Consider the following 21,349-nt stretch of genomic DNA (forward strand, 5'->3'; position numbering starts at 1 on the left):
AGGTCCGGCCATTCCTGACTAGCTGCCGACTTCAGTTCTCCTTGCAGCCAAGGACCTTCGCCACGGAGGGGGCTAAAGTTGGGTATGCCATCACTCACCTGACGGGCCGAGCTCGACTCTGGGGAACAGCAGAGTTCGAACGTCAAACCCCCGCATGTGCAACCTTCGACCTGTTTGCTGAGGAGATGCTGAAGGTGTTTGACCTGGATTCACCCACCGCAGAAGCGTCTCGTGAACTGTTCAGTATTCGACAAGGCAGACGTACAGTCGCAGACCATTCCATCGACTTCCGAACCCTGGCTAGACGAAGTTCTTGGAACACACCATCGTTGGTGGACGCGTTCTTCCATAGTTTGGCTGACTATATCAAGGACGAGTTGGTCTCCCATGAACTGCCTTCCACTCTTGATGAAGCCATCGCACTGACTGTCAGGATCGACAGAAGGATACAGACCCGTCGTCGTGAGAGGGGGCGCCAAGGTCCACCTACTACCGGCATTCGGAGAGATCCGACTGGGCTCCTGTCATCTACTGCCACTCACCCAGGTCAGCTTGATCAGTCTGAGCCTATGGAGATTGGGCGAGCCTCCCTCACTCCTGCAGAGCGCCAGCGCCGCTTCACCTCAAACCTCTGCCTCTATTGTGGAGGTGAGGGACATCGTGTGGTAACCTGCCCTTTAAAGGGCCGAAGCTCACCGGGCATAGGGGGAGTCCGGTTGAGTTCAATGACCATCCAGTCCTCCGACCGCAAACCCCTGCTGCAAGTTCACCTCCGCCTCTCTGACTCAACTCGGACCCTGGCTGCTCTGGTGGATTCTGGCGCCGAAGCCAACATAATGGACATCAAGCTGGCACGCCAACTGGGACTGGAGAACCTCCGTTTGACACCTCCTATTCCTGCCCGGGCACTGGACGGACACTTACTCGGATCGGTCACTCATGTCACGGCCCCGGTCTCGATGGGTCTGTCCGGAAACCATCAAGAAACTATCCAGTTTCACCTGCTCCCCTCTCCAGGCCAACCCCTCATCCTGGGTTACCCATGGCTCCGCCGGCACAACCCTCAGCTCGACTGGGTGACCGGGGTGATTAGGGAGTGGGGAGAGGACTGCCACCGAACCTGCCTGCTTGCTGCCGCACTACCCCCTCGGCCAGTACCTACTAACTCCGCTCCTGACCTCTCCAATGTCCCAGAATGCTACCATGGTCTCAGAGAGGTGTTTAACAAAGCAAGAGCCACATCTCTGCCCCCTCACCGACCGTACGACTGTGCCATCGACCTCCTCCCTGGAACAGCTCCTCCAAAGGGTCGTCTTTATTCGTTGTCTGCTCCTGAAAGAAAGTCCATGGAGGACTACATCAATGGCTCTCTGTCCGCAGGATTAATCCGTTCATCTTCATCTCCTGCTGGTGCTGGCTTCTTCTTTGTGGGGAAGAAGGACGGATCTCTTCGCCCCTGCATCGACTACAGGGGACTCAACGACATCACAGTGAAGAACCGTTACCCTCTGCCTCTGCTCACCTCTGCTTTTGAGTTGCTCCAGGGAGCCACTGTTTTTACCAAGTTGGATCTCAGAAACGCTTACCACCTAGTGCGGATCCGGGAGGGAGATGAATGGAAAACCGCATTCAATACACCAACAGGCCACTACGAGTATCTGGTTATGCCTTTTGGCCTCACCAATGCTCCTGCTGTGTTCCAGGCTCTAGTGAATGATGTACTGCGGGACATGTTAAACAAGTTTGTCTTCGTTTACCTGGATGACATCTTGATCTACTCCAGAAACCCGTCTGAACACACCCGCCATGTCCAGCAAGTCCTTCATCGTCTTCTGGAGAATTCCCTCTACGCCAAGGCAGAGAAATGTGAGTTTCACGTCAAGACAGTGGCCTTCCTGGGGTACATAGTGGCAGAGGGAAGTATCCAAATGGATCCTGCCAAAGTATCAGCAGTCACTTCATGGCCGGTTCCGGAGAACAGAAAGAAGCTGCAACAGTTTCTGGGGTTTGCTAACTTCTATAGGAAGTTTATCCGGAACTACAGTACCGTTGCTGCCCCTCTCACTGCTCTAACCAGCACCAAGCAACCCTTCACCTGGACCCCAGCAGCCGACAAAGCCTTCAGTACCCTCAAGGTGAGGTTCACCTCCGCTCCCATCCTCCAGATGCCTGATGTGGACCGGCAATTCATTGTGGAGGTGGACGCCTCGGATGTGGGAGTTGGTGCTGTGATTTCTCAGTGGGCTGCGGAGGATAGGAAGCTCCATCCCTGTGCCTTTTTCTCACGTCGGTTGTCCCCCTCTGAGTGCAATTACGACATAGGGAACCGTGAGCTGCTGGCTGTGAAGCTTGCCTTGGAGGAGTGGCGTCACTGGCTGGAGGGGTCCACCATTCCATTTCTCGTTTGGACCGATCATAAGAACTTGGAGTACATCCGCACGGCCAAACGGTTGAACTCCAGGCAGTCCCGCTGGGCCCTGTTCTTCACCAGGTTTAATTTCACTCTGTCATACCGGCCTGGATCACGCAACACCAAGCCAGACGCCCTCTCCCGTCAATTCCAGAAGGATGACACCCCCTCCAAGGACCCTGTGTCGATTCTGCCAAGTCCCTGCATCGTTGCAGCTCTGACCTGGGCTGTTGAGGAACAGGTGCTGGAGGCTCTCCGTAACCAGCCAGGTCCCAGCACTTGCCCAGCTGACCGCCTTTTTGTCCCCGAAGACCTGAGGTCCCAGGTCGTTCAGTGGGGACATGACTCCCGCCTAGCTTGTCACCCTGGCTCCACCCGCACTTACAACCTGCTCGCCCAGAGGTTCTGGTGGCCCTCTCTGAGGAAGGATGTACGGGAATTCGTCCAAGCCTGCCCCATCTGCAACCAACACAAGTCGTCCTGCCAGCCCCCAGCCGGATTGCTGCAGCCCCTGCCTGTGCCCAGACGTCCCTGGTCTCACATCGCCCTTGACTTTGTCACGGGGCTGCCCCCTTCAAGTGGCATGACCGTCATTCTCACCATCGTTGACCGTTTCAGCAAGATGGCACACTTCATTCCCCTCCCCAAGCTCCCAACCGCCAAGGAGACCGCCCAGGTGGTCCTGGAACACGTCTTCCGGATCCACGGACTGCCAAAGGATGTAGTTTCTGACCGTGGTCCACAATTCTCCTCCGCTTTTTGGAAGGAGTTCTGTCACCTGCTGGGAGCCACAGTCAGTCTGACTTCCGGATTCCATCCCCAATCCAATGGGCAGTCAGAGCGGGCTAATCAGGAGCTCGAGAAGGCACTGCGATGCATGACTTCACGCAACCCCCACTCCTGGTCGCAGCAATTGACATGGGTGGAGTACGCACACAATTCTCTGACCTGCTCTGCCATCGGTATGTCCCCTTTCCAATGTGTTTATGGATACCAGCCTCCTCTATTTGCCAGCCAGGAAGAGGAGGTTACTTGCCCATCTGCACTTGCTTTTGCCCGTCGATGTCGCCGCACCTGGTCACAAGCCCGAGCCACACTCCTCAGATCCGTTGCCAGCTACACTACCGGGGCCAACCGTCGGAGAATTCCTGCTCCCACCTACCATGTTGGTCAAAGGGTGTGGTTGTCATCGAAGAACCTGCCACTCAGGGTGGAGTCGCAGAAGCTGGCACCTCGGTTCATTGGCCCATTCCCTATCATAAGAGTGATTAGCCCAACTGCTGTCCGGCTCCAACTGCCTAAGTCCCTGAGGGTGCACCCCACTTTCCATGTGTCTAAGATTAAGCCCATCCATGAGAGTCCGCTGGTCCCTGCTGCGCCTGGTCCTCCTCCTCCACGGCTCGTCGATGGTGGTCTGGTTTACACCGTCCGCCGCCTGCTTCGGTCCAGACGGAGGGGTAGGGGTCTCCAGTACCTCATTGACTGGGAGGGCTATGGACCTGAGGAGAGGACCTGGGTGCCAGCTAGTCGGATTGTGGATAGGACTCTCATCACCGCTTTCCACCAACGGCATCCTGATCAACCTGCAATCCGTAGGGGCCGCCCCAGAGGGGTCCCTAACCGTCCGGCCCGCTCGGCTTCCTGTCCTGTGCCTGATCCTGTCTCGGGACCTGTCCCATCTCCCGACCACGGCCCTCCGGCTTCCTCCGAGGATGAGGACGTTCACTCGGACCGTTCGGAGGAGTTCTAGCCCTCCTCCGGCTCCCCTCCTCCCGCCCGGCGTGGTGTTGCTCTTGGGACTTCTGGGGCCGTCCCTTGGGGGGGGGGTTCTGTCATGGGCCTCTCACTCCACCGGGTTACCACCTTAATTTTCTTCCACTCTGCTCACCACTCTCTCTACTCAGCCTAACTAGCTCCACCTGTCCCTGCCCTGCTCTGCTCTAATTACTCTGCCAGCTGCGCTGCATTACCCACTACCTCTCCCAGTATTTAAGGCCCTGTCTTTCAGCTCTCCGGTGTCAGATCGTCTGCAAAGCTCACACCCGGAACCTGTTTGCTCGCGCTTCTGGCTCACCCTGGTTTTGTGACCCCGGACCTGCCTGTTTTTTGGATACTCTTCTGCCTCAGTAGATCCAGACCTGCTTCTGCCATTACGACTCCTGACTACTCTTCAATCCCGGTAACTCTGACCAGCCTTCTGCCTTGCTACTACGTATTTTGGATTTCCCTTGAACTGTACTGCTGCCTGGTTTCATTCCGCCCTGTTGTGTCTGTGTCTCCCCCCCCCAGGACTTCTGGACCACCCACCACCGGCTTCATAGGACGCATCGCTGCCACTGGGGGGGGCACAGACCCAGCGCATTGGACGGGACCCCTGTTACCCCTGGAGCCTTCATTCACTCCCTACTCCCCTTTTCCCTTAAGTTTAATAAACTTTCTGGTGTGACGCAATTGTGGTCCTCTGGTCGTCTGTCTGAACCGTGACAAGTTATTTATGTAACTTTAGTTGTGATACAAATGTTAGATATATGTTTAGATTTTTAATACATTCTAAGGCTGCATGATGCGACTCTAATGATGATTTGAAAAAAGTTTCATGAAAGGCCTGAGCTCTGCTTAGTTTTTTTGCGCAGGCTGTACACATTTCATCAGTCTCTCATTCATAATTTGACAAGCACTTGATAATACTCCTGAGTATACTCCTGAGTGGCGCAGTGGTCTAAGGCACTGCATCACAGTGCTAACTGTGCCACTAGAGATCCTGGTTTGAATCCAGGCTCTGTCGCAGCTGGCCGCGACCGGGAGACTCATGGGCGGCGCACAATTGGCCCAGCGTTGTCCAGGGTAGGGGAGGGAATGGCCGGCAGGGATGTAGCTCAGTTGATAGAGCATGGCGTTTGTAACGCCAGGGTTGTGGGTTCAATTCCCACGGGGGGCCAGTATAAAAAAATATGTATTCACTAACTGTAAGTCGCTCTGGATAAGAGCGTCTGCTAAATGACGTAAATGTAATAATGCCTCAAATTTCCCGGCTGCATCCCCTTTGTGTGGCTGTAATGCCCTAAAAAAATCCATGCCTTTTGCGGCCAGCGGCCGCTGTGCCCTTGGGCTGAATATAATAATTATAATCCCCTTCTCCCAGCTGCGTGCCGAAGCACCTCTCCCTCACATGGCTCTCTGTCATGTGATCGGGTCTTTCTCACAGGCTACAAATGAAGACGCAACTGTGCGATTCCTTATCCAATTCTGAGGCGCATATTGAAGATATTGGAAGAACTGTCCACATTTACTTTTCGTCAGCCAACAAGATGAGTAGGCCTAACAAACAGCAAAAACACTAGCCTATGTCAATCTACAAAAGTCGACATTTTCTATTCTGTGCGAGAAATATTCCAAACATAGTCTGGGAAAGCTGTGGGATGCGATAGATCCCAAATTAATACAACCACTAGCATCAAAAAAACTGTTTTAAGCATTGAGCCTGATGCAACAGATGAGAACTTTTAGCTTAAAATGTTGATAAACTATTAGGCTATTTCTTCACATTATAAGCACAGCAATGGGCACATGGCAGTAGGCTATAAGCGCGAATGTGCCATTAGCAGGAAAACACCATTCTCAGAAGTGACCACAAATGTGATTATGCATGTAAGGTTTTTATTATAAAGGTGCTTGAATCTCAAGCGCTGCGTATGTATGCCAGTTAGGCTCTACACCCGTTGTAAAGTGGATTAATATGCTTCATTTTAAGAAGTTATTTGGCCACTTTAGTTGTGATACAAACCTTATCAAAACATATAGGCCTGTGGGCTAGGCTACATGAGGTGTGCGACTATGATCTGAAAAATGTGCTGTTTCTTCCCTTAAACTGGGCATCATTCACCAGTGATAATATATCATTCACTAGTGATAGGCTAATATTGTCACCCATCACACTATTCTTGATTTAATCTTGTGTTTACATATACTAAATAATATAAGTGTGAAATTTGTGTTGATTTAGAATGACCCATTATCATGCACTTGTCTCGAAATAGGGGCAGCTGAAAAAAAACATCTATGCATTTAAATAGCTAATGGAGGACGCTTTTCCCGTGGTTCCTTTTCATGCCAGACAATTAAGCTTACTCCTGTTGTAAAGAGAAGCAATGTCCTTAATATTAGGAAAGTTGAGAAATAAATATAGTAGGCCTAGCCTATAGAAAGCTGATGGGATCTTCCTATTTTTAATAGAGGCCATCACTCTGTTTTCTCACGCAATTGCGTATCCTATAGAAATGTTGCGCAACATCAGCACATGATGGGCTCTTATGAAGTGTTTGATTAGATTTTTGATAATTGATGTCAGAGTGATTAGAGGGACAATAGAGTGCAGAGTACCAGGCAGTTAGCAAGTTTGGTAGGCTACTAATGACCATCATCAGCATCAGAGCTTGGAGAAGCCTAATTACCATGACTAAACGGTCACGTTGAATTCGACTGCCTTCATGACTCGTGACCGCCTTCATGACTCGTGACCGCCGGTGTGGCAGGAATACAGTCATGGTAACAGCCCTACTCTGACATACACTGAGAATAGAAAGATTCATCCTTTCACCTGGATTCACCTGCCCAGTCTGTGTCATGTTTTGTATACTCAGTGTATATCCCTGTGCTGATCATGGGACAGACAGTGAAAGAGGTCATATGTTGTCCTGTGCTTATGCTTAGTGTTGAAAACCAATTGATACCAAAAAGTTGTTGTTGTGTCCAGGCCCGTGCCAGCCCAATCCATGCCACAATGGGTGTGTGTGAGACCACTGATGCCCAACGAGGTGATGTCTTCCTGGGGTATCACTGTGACTGCTCCCCTGGTTACTCTGGAGCCCACTGCCAACACAGTAAGTACACACACACACACACACACACACACACACACACACACATCACCCAAACACACACACACACACACACACACACACACACACACACACACACACACACACACACACACACACACTAACCCGGGGGTCAGCTTGTCTAGCGGCTGAGGCCTAATATGCCCCCCCAGGCTGGAGGGAGTGGCCTAATCTGGCCATTCTTAATGAGGTCACTCAGTGGTGGTCACTCTAATGATGTAGTACACATGTCCTCACGCTTTCATGGGTATAATGAGTTATGACAGCTCACACACTGTGTCAACACACCATAAATAGAAATAGCTGTATGGAATAATGACAGTCCCATAAATGTATGTAACAGTTTTTCCTGGTTGGTGTTTGTGTTCCAGATGTGAATGAGTGTGAGAGCGGGCTGTGCAGGAACGGAGGTGTGTGTACAGACCTGGAGGCCAACAACTCATGTGTGTGTCCTGTAGAATATGCAGGAAGAAACTGCCAGCACAGTGAATGTGAACTTGTATAATGTTTTATGTGAGTCATCACAGGATAAATATTATAAGACTGGTCTTGAGGTTCAATGCTTACATGGACACATTATCAAATTAGGTATCTTGCTGTTTTACATTTGAGTGTGCCTCTGTGTGTATGTGTGTTAGCTATTTAAGCCCTCTGTGCTGTCCTGGTGTCGCGTCAGTAACAATGTTGTCACGTCCTGGTACTAGGGCCTCTCTGCTCTCCATCAGAGCCAGCCAGAGGAGCCTGTTTTGTGGGGGAGAATGAACGAGACGGACCCCTTGGACCCCCATCCTCCACAGGGACCAAGGACACACACAGACCCCAGCACCACTCCCCTACTATACACTCTCCTCCAGGACCAGATGTCTCTCCACTCACACTCCTCCAGGACCAGATGTCTCTCCACTCACACTCCTCCAGGACCAGATGTCTCTCTACTCACACTCCTCCAGGACCAGATGTCTCTCCACTCACTCTCCTCCAAGACCAGATGTCTCTCCACTCACTCTCCTCCAGGACCAGATGTCTCTCTACTCACTCTCCTCCAGGACCAGATGTCTCTCTACTCACACTCCTCCAGGACCAGATGTCTCTCCACTCACACTCACACAGGAGCTGTGAAGAAAGAGAGGAGAGCTGGTAGGATGTGGAGGATGTTTCTGTCATTTTGAAGCTGAAGTCTCAGTCAGTGAGAGTGAAGATGTTGGACTGAAGAATGGAAGTATGGAGGAAGAAAGAGAAGAACAAAAGGATGGACTGACTAATAGAAGTAAAGAATAAATAAATAAATGATGTACAGCTCAACAGAGAAGATGACTCAGTTTTAACAGTAGAGACGCTGACTGGCGTCAGTAGAAATGTTGCTCCCCATCAGAGCCAGCCAGAGGAGCCTGTTTGTGGGGGAGAATGAACCAGAACAGAGAAGATGACTGAGTTTTAACAGTAGAGACGCTATCTGGTGGATCTCAGAGTGAGACAGTTAATGACTGCATATGAGATACCTATCTCCATGATGGGACAGACCTGGAACATTGGGTTCATCTGGACCTGGGGACTATCCATTGCAGGACTGATGTTGTCCTTCAGAGCAAGGAACACTGGCCAACACCTTCCCTCCACCAATCGAAGCGCAGTACATACGTGTTTACCCACAAGTCTGCAGGGGCCACTGTACTCTGCGCATATAGCTTATAGACTGTGAGCTCACAGGTCAGTGACATCATCACCTGAAGACACCTTTTTACATATGCTTCATCAGACCATGGTCAAATGTTAAACCTTCCAAAACAGGAATACATTGTAATAAGATAAGTATGTCATGACTGTGTTGTGACACAAAAGTTCAGTTCTCTCTCTTTCTCTTTCTCTCTCTCTCTCTCTCTCCTCTCTGTCTCTCTCTCTCTCTCTCGCTCTCTCTCTCGCTCTCTCTCTCTCTCTCTCCCTCCTCCTCTCTCTGTCCTTTCTCTCTCTCTCTCCCTCTCTCAGGTAGACCCAGTGGCGGCTCCTGAAAAAATTCTCAGTGGGGGCAATTTTTCTGATGATTTAGGTGACCTACACACATTTTTAAAAAGATATGTCCAGCAACAACATGAAGACAGGGGCAGCATATAAGTCAATACCAGAAGCATTTATTGACTGATCTCAAAAGTGTTGGCTTACAAAATCAAAATAAGTTATCACAGTAAAAATAATCAAGGGTGTTCTTTCACATTCCTCAACACTGCATAAACAATATGCATTTCCATAAACAAATGAAATATCAGCTGAAAATACAGAATCTTGGTATTTGTTCAGATTGCAGGATCAACAAGAGCTTTTACCACATTTTTTGCCTCATGGTTGAATTGGAAATATGTGCACCTGAGCATAATTCACAACAAGCAAGCAGGAGCTTTTGATAGAGGCTACTGAAAACATTGATGCAAGTTATTGGTAATAAGACATTTTTATAGACTTCCATATTCTGCCCTCTTGTATAGATTTGTGAAAATGAACAGTGATAGACATTTTGCCTGAAAACAGAATTTGAAAGTCATTTCTAGAAAAGGTAAACACAGCTATCTGTATGGCTTTGTAAAAATGAACAACCATATTCTGGCCAATTGTATAGATTTGTAAATATGAACAACCATATTCTGGCCAATTGTATAGATTTGTAAAAATGAACATGAACAGATTATTTTTTTAAAAACTTTTTTTTAAATGAAAAATAACTATTTTAAACAACATCAACTGTGAACTGATTTGGGCGTGTGTGTGTTAAAGAGACAGACAGGGAGGGACAAAGAGAGAGAGAGGCTACATTACTTGTACTGAAACTGTTCTCTTCTCTGTTTCAATACAGCAAAGCGTTCAATGACTTTCTCATTGAAATCAGGCATGCTGAGGACTAGTTCCCTCTCCATGGAAAGCATGGCCAGTGCATTCAGACGTTCCTGGCCCATTGAATTTCGCAGGAATGTCTTAACTCGTGTCAAAGTTGAGAAACATCTCTCAGCTTCAGCTGTTGTCATGGGAGTAGTTATGAGGATGTTCAACAGAGTCACAGTCTCAGAGAACGTCTCCTGGAGGTTGTAGCTCATGAGAACCTGGTACAGTGCCAGTGCACCACAGCATCCCTTGAATTCAGGATTCTCATAGATCAGAGATAGTTCTGTCTTGAGCTTTGCCTTGCTCAGCATGGGGTATGCATTCACAGTGGCATTCAGAGCCTCATCAGGAAATGAATGGCAGTACCTTTCAAACATGTCTGCTTGCAGTAAGGTAGCACTCACAAGGTGGCCAGAGAAAGAGAACCTTTCTTTGGTGTGATCCAGGATGGTGTTGCAGACCTCTTCAGACAGCCTCTGCTTCTCCTCTTCTCTCAAAGCTGTTCTGGGTCTTTTGGCTCCTGTTGCTTCTTGCAGCTGCTATTGAGAGGAGTCCCTGAAGGCAAACAGACCAATGTGTTTGTTGGCTTTGTACAGTATTGTTGTCTATGTGATGCACAGGTATATGCAATGTATCCATGTATAGTACAAATACTTCAGTTCCACTTAAAATGGGCAGGGATGCATAAAGTCTTTAGTGTTTAAGTTAGCCTTTGTGTCTCACATAGCCTGGATGTTCAGCACAGTATACAGTGGTGCTCATAAGCTTATGATCCCATGCTAAAGTTGACTAAAAAGAGGAATAAAAAAGAAAAGAAAATTGGTGTCCTTAAAGGTTGGATTTTCCAACTTTTTTAATTAAGTCATTAAGATCAATTTCCAAAAGATGATTTTTTTATTTTTTTATTCCTCTTTTTAGTCAACTTTAGAATGTGTTCATACACTTATGAGCACCACTGTACAGTACACATAGTATATAAAATAAGCTAGATTACACCACTGGCCATATATAATGAGAATAATGTAATTTCAAACACAAATGCAGTCTCCTTTCATGCATACATTTTCAAATAAAGCTCTGCTTTGAGAAAGATCGAATGATATTGTTTAATCTTACCTTATGGCCTGCACACTGATTGTGAAGCTGTCGAGGGCACGTTTGATAAAGACAGCATCGATGTCCTTCTTCTGTAGCTTCTGGTACAGAATGTCGACGTGGGGCATGATTTTGTGAAAAAGCCGCAGGAAAAAAAAAAAATCTTCATCATGTAGCATCCTCACGTAGCCAGATGCCTCTCTCACGGTGGGCTGGTCAAATGAACCCAATGAACCCGTCCGAATGGCTTCAAAACATTCTATGAGGTCGTCTCGATTCTCGTAGACAGTGTTCACGACTCTGCTTAGTAGAAACCTGTTGAATTATTAAATTTGGTCTGGGAGGTCCTAATTGTTTCGTTGCCAATTTATCTTGATTTGTTCGCCGACAAAAAGGAACTTCTTTCAAAGAGACAATCGAGTTGCACTGAAGGCTAGCCATTTTGACAGTAGTAGTGAATTGATTGATGAGGCTACCCGCTCTTTTCTTAGTTACGTTCATGGTTATGTTACGTATGACGAAAGCGCGTAAGTGCAAGCCCTCAGAAACCCATAGAGATTGTATTGAAAGCTCTGATATTTGAAAAAAATTGATTTTACATTAGAGGCTATGAGAGACTTCTGGGCGATTTTCAACCTGACTGAAATCGCCCCAAAACGGGCGGGGACATTTGAAGCACGACTTTAGCCTGATTGGACATTTAGTGGCAGATCAGACGTCTAGATTAGAACACTGATAACTACTGTTGCCGTGATATAATTGATTAGAAAAAAAATCCCTTCCTTTTCCCGTTTGGCAGTGCGTCGCCCATATCGCCCTAATGAACACACCGCCCCTGGGTAGACCTGTTGGTTCCCACTAAAGTAACAGGTATAGTGACTCAGGGAGCTAAGGACTTTGGCCGTGTCCAGTTTGTACTCTCCTATAAACTGGCCTACATCAATGATGGACTGAGGTGGACTATGTACCCGGAGGAAGCACACCACAAGGACAAGGTATAAACACTTGATCATATGGATTGATTGGTTGGTTGGTTGATTAAGACACAGAAACAGAAAAGAGATCTCAGATATGAAAGAGAGACAGAGCTCCATTTATACCTGGTTCTAACATGTGTCCTTTGTCCTGATCTTATATTATAATAATAATAATATATGCCTTTTTTTCAAAATGACTTATAGTCATACATATGGATGGCCCCAGCAGGAATCAAACCCACAACCCTTGGTCATGGAAGCACTATGCTCTACTGACTGAGCCACACACATTCTTGGAAGGATATAGACGAGTAAAAGACACATTACAATCTGATTGTGATAATAATAATAATAATATGCCATTTAGCAGACGCTTTTATCCAAAGCGACTTACAGTCATGTGCGCATACATTTTTACGTATGGGTGGTCCCGGGGATCGAACCCACTACCCTGGCGGTAGTCAGACACGCGTTGTGTCTGGATATCTTACAAGTGTAGACAGATCTGGAAAGTGAAACTATTTAAATCATCATTATCCCACCTTTTAAAATCATTGTCAGGTGGCACCATTGACTTATGACATCAATATGTGTCTTAAAATAAAATCTGTCAAATAAATTACATACAGGGAAGGACTTGGAAATCTGGTCACAATGCGGACACAGTGGACGGATATGAGACACATTTTAATACCATGTGTAGACGCATATCAGAAAATGTGGTACAATCAGAATGTGGATAAGATCAGGATAAACAACGCATGTTAGCACCAGGTATAAACTAGGCTTTGGTGGCAGTGTGTATGACTGTATCTGTGGTTGTCTTGGTGACAGGTGTAACATTGACAACAACACCCACAGGAAGAACTTAATCCAGCCGCCCCATATATGGTCTCTTCCTCCGCCTCATCCCCTGGTTCTGGTACAGACGTATCACACTCAGGATGGAGCTACTGGGCTGCACAGAGGACGACTGACCACCTCTCTCTCTCACTCTCTGGAAGTGGAGGTGTGGACACTGGTCATTAGAGACACTGGAAACTATATTTGGACGTAAAGGTCAAAATAAGTGATTTTGATATGATTGGTTTACAGTGTGTTATTTATTTATTTGATTGTAAAGTACTGTACTTCTGCTCTTTAATGTTTTCCTTTATCGTGCTCCTGTGTGATACCATTTCCAACAGTTGTAAAGTAGTGTAGTGCCTAAATATTACAGGGTTAACTTTTCCATGACCAACCTTCGACTATTCCCTCCCTGACTACTAAGGGCCACAGTTTCTGATGGAAAAACAGCCCTCTCAAAGCTCCACTAAATAACCATAACGTTTGAAAGTGGACATCTTACATTAATCGTAAATGAAAAGTTACAACATTATTCACACTATAATGTGAGTATCAAGGTATTTCTTTATGACAGAAAATGTAATCCAAATTGTGCTTACCACTGTACAACATAAACACTGGTATATTTATTGATACTGATTTAATACAATATTGATTGTAGTAACATATACTGTATCTGATACAAATTAACAAACCAATTTCTATATAGTAAAACAAGCAACATAATACATGTATTTCTCTCTGTGTCTGTTTGGGTATCAAATCAAAAGTGGTTGGAATCAGGTGTTGAATGGATTGCTGGTGCTCTTATACTCCTCATGGTTCCTCCTGCTCCTCTGGTGGTGTAGCAGAGCCATCTGCTGGTCAGAGAAGGTTACTGCATGTCTCTTTAAATCCTCGCCAGTTTGTCATTTGGACATCTCCATTCAGACTGATGCTCCATCACTTCCTCTGGTCTTCTGAAACTGCTGTCCTAGAGTATTAGTAGTAGTATTAGTAGTAGTATTAGTAGTAGTAGTGTGTGTGTGTGTGCATGCATGCAAGTGTGTATTTGTGTGCCAGGTAAAGAGAGAGGCCAGCTGTTAGACCAGGTCACTGTTGATAGCTCAGCTCTGTACTGTAGAGGATCATCCAAGACAAAACAATCTCCAAACACTGATGGCTTATAAAGTTGTATTTCTTTATTTCAACGATATCAGTCTCAGGTGGTGTGAGAGTTCCATTGGGATAGATTCCCACCATTAATATGAGACAACACCGTGGTAACTGGAAGCTACATCCAAATCACTGATTACTAGCCACTGGGTAATGGGTTCAACTAACAGACCATAATAAACACATGTATTACTCATCAATCCTTCACTGTGATCTCTGAACCCTGAACCACATCTTGCGTGAGCATCGCGTTGCCTGTCTGTCCACGAGCGAGTACTGTAGAGATATGTTTAAGGTTTCAACATGGAACATAACATCATAACAACAGTATGCTGATGAACTTTGATTGGTGAAGGTCAGCAAATAGAAAAAAACTGTGTGACTGTGGTAAAATAATAACACTCCTACGTTGCTCTCACAGTGTAGGATAATACAGTGTGATTCTCTCTAACTGGTCTCCTCTCTAACCCCTCCACAAAAATGTTGTCTCATCCAACAACTGAACAATAATCTAATGCATTACTCATCAATTCACTGTAGACATACACTGTGTACAAAACATTAGGAACACCTGCTCTTTCCATGACATAGACTGACCAGGTGAATCCAGGTGAAAGCTATGATCCCCTATTGATGTCACCTGTTAAATCAACTTCAATCAGTGTAGATGAAGAGGAGGAGAAAGGTTAAAGAAGGATGTGTGCCATTCAGAGGGTGAATGGGCAAGACAAAAGATTTAAGTGCCTTTGGACGTTGTATGGTAATAGGTGCAAGGCGCACTGGTTTGTGTAAAGAACTGCAACGCCGTTGGGTTTTTCATGCTCAACTGTTTCCTGTGTGGATCAAGAATGGTCCACCACCCAAAGGACATCCAGCCAACTTGACACAACTGTGGGAAGCATTGGAGTCAACATGAGCCAGCATCCTTATGGAACGCTTTGACACTGTGTAGAGTCCATGGCACGACGAATTGAGGCTGTTCTGAGGTGTTCTTAAAATTTGTTCACTCAATTTTAAAGTTTCAACATAAAACATATAATTTGATTGTGCAATTTGATTGATTAAGAACAGGAACTGATGTGTGGTAAATACAGTATGGTTCTCTCTGTTCAATAGTAGACCTCCTACAACATTGAGTAAAAGTCTCACTCAGATCTTTAGAGTTCTCAGTCTCTGACTCCTCCCAACGACCCCCTGATCCACCTCAACCCTCTCCATTCTAAAAGCCTGCAGTGCACATTCAATCATCTACGTTGGTTTGGAATTCTGGCCTAAGTCTCATCAAGAACCTTACAGACCTCCCTCCCCTCATTCTCTAGACAAAGTAGACAGGACAATACATTATTCTGGCCTGTTTTCCCCATGTTCACTATGACACTCACCACGGCACAGTGGACAGCAGAGCTGATCTGGTTCTACACATGGACTGTGATGGTGAATCATATCAGATTGTGGAGAAGCCAACTTGATGAGTTTCTCCTGACCCAGCTCAACACTCCTATCAGTGCCCTCTGACCTCTCCCCTCTCGTACCAGTCTCTTCTGCAACACTGAGTGAGCTTTACTGACCTCTTTCAAGTTCTGTCTCAGTCTCTCCATTTCTCCATCCTTCTCCTCCATCTGTCTATTCTTCTCCTCCATCTGTCTGCTGAACTCCCTCTGCATCTTTGTCTGTGAGATCATGATGTTCCTCTGTAACTCAGGTAGGACTATCTTCATCAGGTTTCTCTCTGCTTCAACTCTGACCTCTCCTTCATAGTTCTCCATCATCTCCTCTATCTCCAGTCTGTGTCTCTCCTCCATCTCTCTCCTCTCATTCTCTCTCTTCTCTCTAAATCTCTCCAGCTTTCTCTCCATCCCCTCCCTCCTATCAAACTCTTTCTTCAGCTCTCTCTCCAGCTCCCTTTTCTTCTCCTCATCCCTCTCTTCTTTCACCTGTCTCTCCAGTTCAGTGGTTCTTTCACTGAGTGTTCTGATATCTCCTTCATGTTCCTGGATCACTCCCTCTATCTTCCTCAGCGAGTCCTGCAACTCCTTCTGAAGCCTATCTCTCACCTCTCTCTCCTCCCTCTGTTTCCTCTCCTCTTTCTCCCTCTGGATCTTTCCCTCCATCTCTCTGACCTGGTCCTCTGCCTCCTGGTAGGTCTGACTGCTGTAGAATCTCTCTCTGTTTCCTGCCACCATCTCCTCTACCTGCTCCAGCAGCTCTGGGACCTGAGTGCCATGGGCCCTGTCCTTAATGTTGAGGACGTGGTACCTGCTCCCACATTTCTCTACAAGCTGCTGGAGGTCCTGACTCCCTGCTTGGAGAAACTCCTCAATGCTCTGCTCTTTCAGGCCATCAGCATGGGTGAATAGAATCACAGTATGTTCCCAACAACCCTCCCCAAACATCTCCTCTATTCTCTCCAGCACCCCTCTCTCCTCCCCCCTGGAGGGCTCCACTGGTATGACCAGGAGGAAGGCGTGGGGTCCTGGGGCAGACAGACGGACACAGAGCCCCACATCCTGTCTCATCTCATCCAGAGAGAGTCCAGGACAGAACCAGTCTGGAGTGTCCACCAGCACCAACCGTCTCCCAGACACGTCCCCCTCTCTCCTCTTACTCCTCTGGGTCACTGCAGAGGGGCTGGCCTGGGCCCCAAACTCCTCTCTGCCAAGGATGGTGTTTCCTGCTGCACTCCTCCCAGCCCCAGTCCTCCCCAGCAGCACCAGTCTCAGCTCAGACACACTGGGAGACACTGGGGAGTCTGGACTGCTGCTCTCTCTTCCCACTGCAACACAACACAACACACAGCACTGTTCAACACACTGACTCTCTGGATAATGTACAACACAGTGTCAAATATAATGTACAAGCTACATCCATAACTCACTTTCAGGAGGATTTAACTCCATGCTGTTTGTCCTCCTCAGTGGAAGTGTGGGGTCTGTACCTGAGGTCTCTCCTCCCACTGAAACACAACATAGAGAACTGGTCAACATACTGTTTCATCAGTGACACATTTAAAAACATAGTATACACAAACAACAAATACATTACACATCATAGTGAAATATAGATTATTGGAGAAAATAGAGAATATCAAGATTGATGACAGTTTGAGGCAACATTGATAACGCACTAAGTGAAGGATGGTCCACTATAGACTAGAAACAGTAGGAGAAAGCAGGACAATATTGATAACTCACTGCGTAGAGGATAATCCATGCTGTGTCTCCTCCTGACTGGGAGTATGGAACCTGTATCTGAGGTGTCTCCATGTTCTAAAACAACAAATAACATCCATTTATATTGGGAACATTTACCTCAGTAACACATGAAGGCACATAGACCTACTTAAGGGTAGTTCTGGGTTTCTCGTGAAATGTTAATGTTAAGTATCACATATCTCACTCACCAGTCATCTGTGCTGAGGTCTCTCTTCTCAGTCTCTCTAGCTCAGTCTTCACATCACATATCTGTTGAGCTGAAATAACAAAGGAAGACTAACATCTGAATTCTATGTTAAAGACTTTAGACAGAAATATGATGCAGAGGGAAAGTATGAAGTGATGTAAAACAATATTCCCAACTCAGAGGAGAGTCTACAATAACCTGAGAATTGAGGAAAGTACAGTAGACTAAATGTATTAATGGTTGTAATAATCTTACCCAGTTCCGCATTTTCATTGTTGACATCCTCCACTTGTTTGTCTCGTTCCTTTAACTGCTTCTCTCTCTCCTGTAGTAGTTTATATTTCTCTTCTAGTTCCTGTCTCCTCTCTTTTAGTTCATTATATTTTTCCTCCAGTAGTTTGTCCCTCTCTTCCAGTAGTATGTCTTTCTCTTCCAGTCTGTGGTTCCTGTCCTCTAGTTGAAGGTCTTTTTCCTGCAGTAGGACTCTGAAGTTCTCTACTTGGCTGTTCTTGTCCTGCAGGTTCTTTCTCAGTGCCTCTAGTTGAAGGTCTTTTTCCTGCAGTAGGACTCTGAAGTTCTCTACTTGGCTGTTCTTGTCCTGCAGGTTCTTTCTCAGTGCCTCTAGTTGAAGATCTTTTTCCTGCAGTAGGACTCTGAAGTTCTCTACTTGGCTGTTCTTGTCCTGCAGGTTCTTTCTCAGTGCCTCTAGTTGAAGGTCTTTTTCCTGCAGTAGGACTCTGAAGTTCTCTACTTGGCTGTTCTTGTCCTGCAGGTTCTTTCTCAGTGCCTCTAGTTGAAGGTTTTTTTCCTGCAGTAGGACACTGAAGTTCTCTACTTGGCTGTTCTTGTCCTGCAGGTTCTTTCTCAGTGTCTCTAGTTGAATGTCTCTATCCTTTAGTTGCTTCTCTTTCTGTTCCAGTTGGTTTTCTTTCTCTTCTAATAGTTTATCCCTCTGTCCCATTATCTGGTTCTTCTCCTCCAGTAGTCTCCCTTTCTCTCTCACTTCCTGGGTCATATCATCCAGTTGTGTGTCTTTCTCCTCTAGTTGTTTCATCATCTCATCTCTTAATATCTCTTTTAATTCTTTTTCCATCTTCAACTCTGAGAGAAAGCAACTAACATATTTAATTGGTTGTTTGATTAAGCAATTAATTCATTAATCTGAGGTGTCTCCATGTTCTAAAACAACAAATAACATCCATTTATAATGGGAACATTTACCTCAGTAACACATGAAGGCACATAGACCTACTTAAGGGTAGTTCTGGGTTTCTCGTGAAATGTTAATGTTAAGTATCACATATCTCACTCACCAGTCATCTGGGCTGAGGTCTCTCTTCTCAGTCCCTCTACCTCAGTCTTCACATCACATATCTGTTGAGCTGAAATAACAAAGGAAGACTAACATCTGAATTCTGTGTTAAAGAATTTAGACAGAAATATGATGCAGAGGGAAAGTGATGTAAAACAATATTCCTGAGAATTGAGGAAAGTACAGTAGGCTAAATGTATTAATGGTAGTAATAATCTTACCCAGTTTAGCATTTTCATTGTTGACATCCTCCACTTGTTTGTCTCGTTCCTTTAACTGCTTCTCTCTCTCCTCTAGTAGTTTATATTTCTCTTCTAGTTCCTGTCTCCTCTCTTTTAGTTCACTTTCTTTTTCTTCTAGTAGTTTGTCCTTCTCTCCCAGTCTATAGTTTCTGTCCTCTAGTTGATGGTCTTTTTCCTTTATTTTCTTGTCTTTGTCTCCTAGTTCAACCTTCTTCTCCTTTATTTCATTATCTTTTCCCTCCAGTAGTCTCTCTTTCTCTCTCACTTCCTGGGTCATATCATCCAGTTGTTTGTCTTTCTCCTCTAGTTGTTTCATCATCTCATCTCTTAATATCTCTTTTAATTCTTTTTCCATCTTCAACTCTGAGAGAAAGCAATTAACATATTTAATTGGTTGTTTGATTAAGCAATTAATTCATTAATTCAATAGTATGCCTATAAAGACACATTATAATTTGATGGAAGTGGTACAATAATTGTTTTCTACATTCAACAGTTATCTGAGCTGAACCAACAATCAACTGATCTATTGGCTATTTGATACATTACCAAATGAATTAGTCTGAAAAACAGAATAACATCACTAATGTTCCCTGAACCAATCCTCTCTCCTCCAGACTCTCTCACACTTACCAAGCTCAACAGCTGATGCCTCCCTCTTCAGCTTGTTCTCCTGGGTCTCATGTTGTAAATAGCCTGAACCTGACAATAAGATGTAAAACAGAGAGGTGAGTTCTGTCTGGTAGACTACATCACTATGTACAGAACAAACAGGACCAATCAAGCCTCCCTCATGTAGGGGCTGTGGGCACCAACACGATCTGATTAACTTCATTAATAATCTTTTTTTAGTTATTGGCCTATCCCGATCAAATTATTATTTTCATGTTAAGTGATAACCAGCACTGGGCTCTATGGCAGAAACACTCTATTGTGTCAGGATCAGGGTTCTATGGAATATAAACTCAGCAAAAAAAGAAACGTCCTCTCACTGTCAACTGCGTTTATTTTCAGCAAACTTAACATGTGTAAATATTTGTATGAACATAACAAAATTCAACAACTGAGACATAACCTGAACAAGTTCCACAGACATGTGACTAACAGAAATGGAATAATGTGTCCCTGAACAAAGGAGGGGTCAAAATCAAAAGTAACAGTCAGTATCTGGTGTGGCCACCAGCTGCATTAAGTACTGCAGTGCATCTCATCTTCATGGACTGCACCAGATTTTCCAGTTCTTGCTGTGAGATATTACCCCACTCTTCCACCAAGGCACCTGCAAGTTCCCAGACATTTCTGGGGGGAATGGCCCTAGCCCTCACCCTCCGATCCAACAGGTCCCAGATGTGCTAAATGGGATTGAGATCCGGGCTCTTCGCTGACCATGGCAGAACACTGACATTCCTGTCTTGCAGGAAACCACGCACAGAACGAGTAGTATGGCTGGTGGTATTGTCATGCTGGAGGGTCATGACTGGATGAGCCTGCAGGAAGGGTACCACATGAGGGAGGAGGATGTCTTCCCTGTAACGCACAGCGTTGAGATTGCCTGCAATGACAACAAGCTCAGTCCGATGATGCTGTGACACACCGCCCCAGACCATGACGGACCCTCCACCTCCAAATCGATCCCGCTCCAGAGTACAGGCCTCGGAGTAACGCTCATTCCTTCGACGATAAACGCGAATCCAACCATCACCCCTGGTGAGACAAAACCGCGACTCGCCAGTGAACAGCACTTTTTGCCAGTCCTGTCTGGGCCAGTGACGGTGGGTTTGTGCCCATAGGCGACGACGTTGTTACCAATGATGTCTGGTAAGGTCCTGCCTTACAACAGGCCTACAATTCCTCAGTCCAGCCTCTCTCAGCCTGTTGCTGACAGTCTGAGCACTGATGGAGGGATTGTGCGTTCCTGGTGTAACTCGGGCAGTTGTTGTTGCCAACCTGTACCTGTCCCGCAGGTGTGATGTTCGGATGTACCGATCCTGTGCAGGTGTTGTTACACGTGGTCTGCCACTGCGACGACGATCAGCTGTCCGTCCTGTCTCACTGTAGCGCTGTCTTAGGTGTCTCACAGTACATACATTGCAATTTATTGCCCTGGCCACATCTGCGGTCCTAATGCCTCCTTGCAGCATGCCTAA

At 46.1% G+C, this 21,349-nt stretch overlaps 1 protein-coding gene across 2 annotated transcripts; it reads right to left on the bottom strand.

The window, feature by feature from the left end:
- Window positions 1–14,253: 14,253 nt before the first annotated feature.
- On the bottom strand, window positions 14,254–19,950 carry LOC311117111 (uncharacterized protein). Of its 2 annotated transcripts, none has more exons than XM_084192101.1 (8): window positions 19,836–19,950; window positions 19,182–19,565; window positions 18,962–19,030; window positions 17,904–18,749; window positions 17,650–17,718; window positions 17,441–17,515; window positions 17,185–17,202; window positions 14,254–17,022 (listed from the first exon to the last, which is right to left on the bottom strand). In XM_084192101.1, exons 2-8 carry the CDS (start codon window positions 19,555–19,557, stop codon window positions 15,689–15,691), a joined length of 2,787 nt encoding a protein of 928 aa, XP_084048227.1. In that variant the 5' UTR covers window positions 19,558–19,565; window positions 19,836–19,950; the 3' UTR covers window positions 14,254–15,688. The 2 variants fall into 2 exon arrangements, with proteins under 2 accessions (XP_084048227.1, XP_084048226.1); XM_084192100.1 differs by having other exon boundaries at window positions 17,125–17,202.
- Window positions 19,951–21,349: the final 1,399 nt, after the last annotated feature.

Source organism: Coregonus lavaretus (assembly GCF_964263955.1).
Source record: "Coregonus lavaretus genome assembly, contig: HAP1_SCAFFOLD_401, whole genome shotgun sequence".
Taxonomy (NCBI): Eukaryota; Metazoa; Chordata; class Actinopteri; order Salmoniformes; family Salmonidae; genus Coregonus; species Coregonus lavaretus.

What these genes read in the sequence shown, in the direction of transcription:
- LOC311117111 (XM_084192100.1), bottom strand. Translation starts at nt 19,557, where the DNA reads ATGGAAAAAGAATTAAAAGAGATATTAAGAGATGAGATGATGAAACAA. An exon ending in GACCTCAGCCCAGATGACTG is followed by an intron (nt 18,750 to 18,961) that starts GTGAGTGAGATA and finishes GCTTTCTCTCAG; the next exon opens with AGTTGAAGATGGAAAAAGAA. An exon ending in GACCTCAGCACAGATGACTG is followed by an intron (nt 17,516 to 17,649) that starts GTGAGTGAGATA and finishes TTGTTGTTTTAG; the next exon opens with AACATGGAGACACCTCAGAT.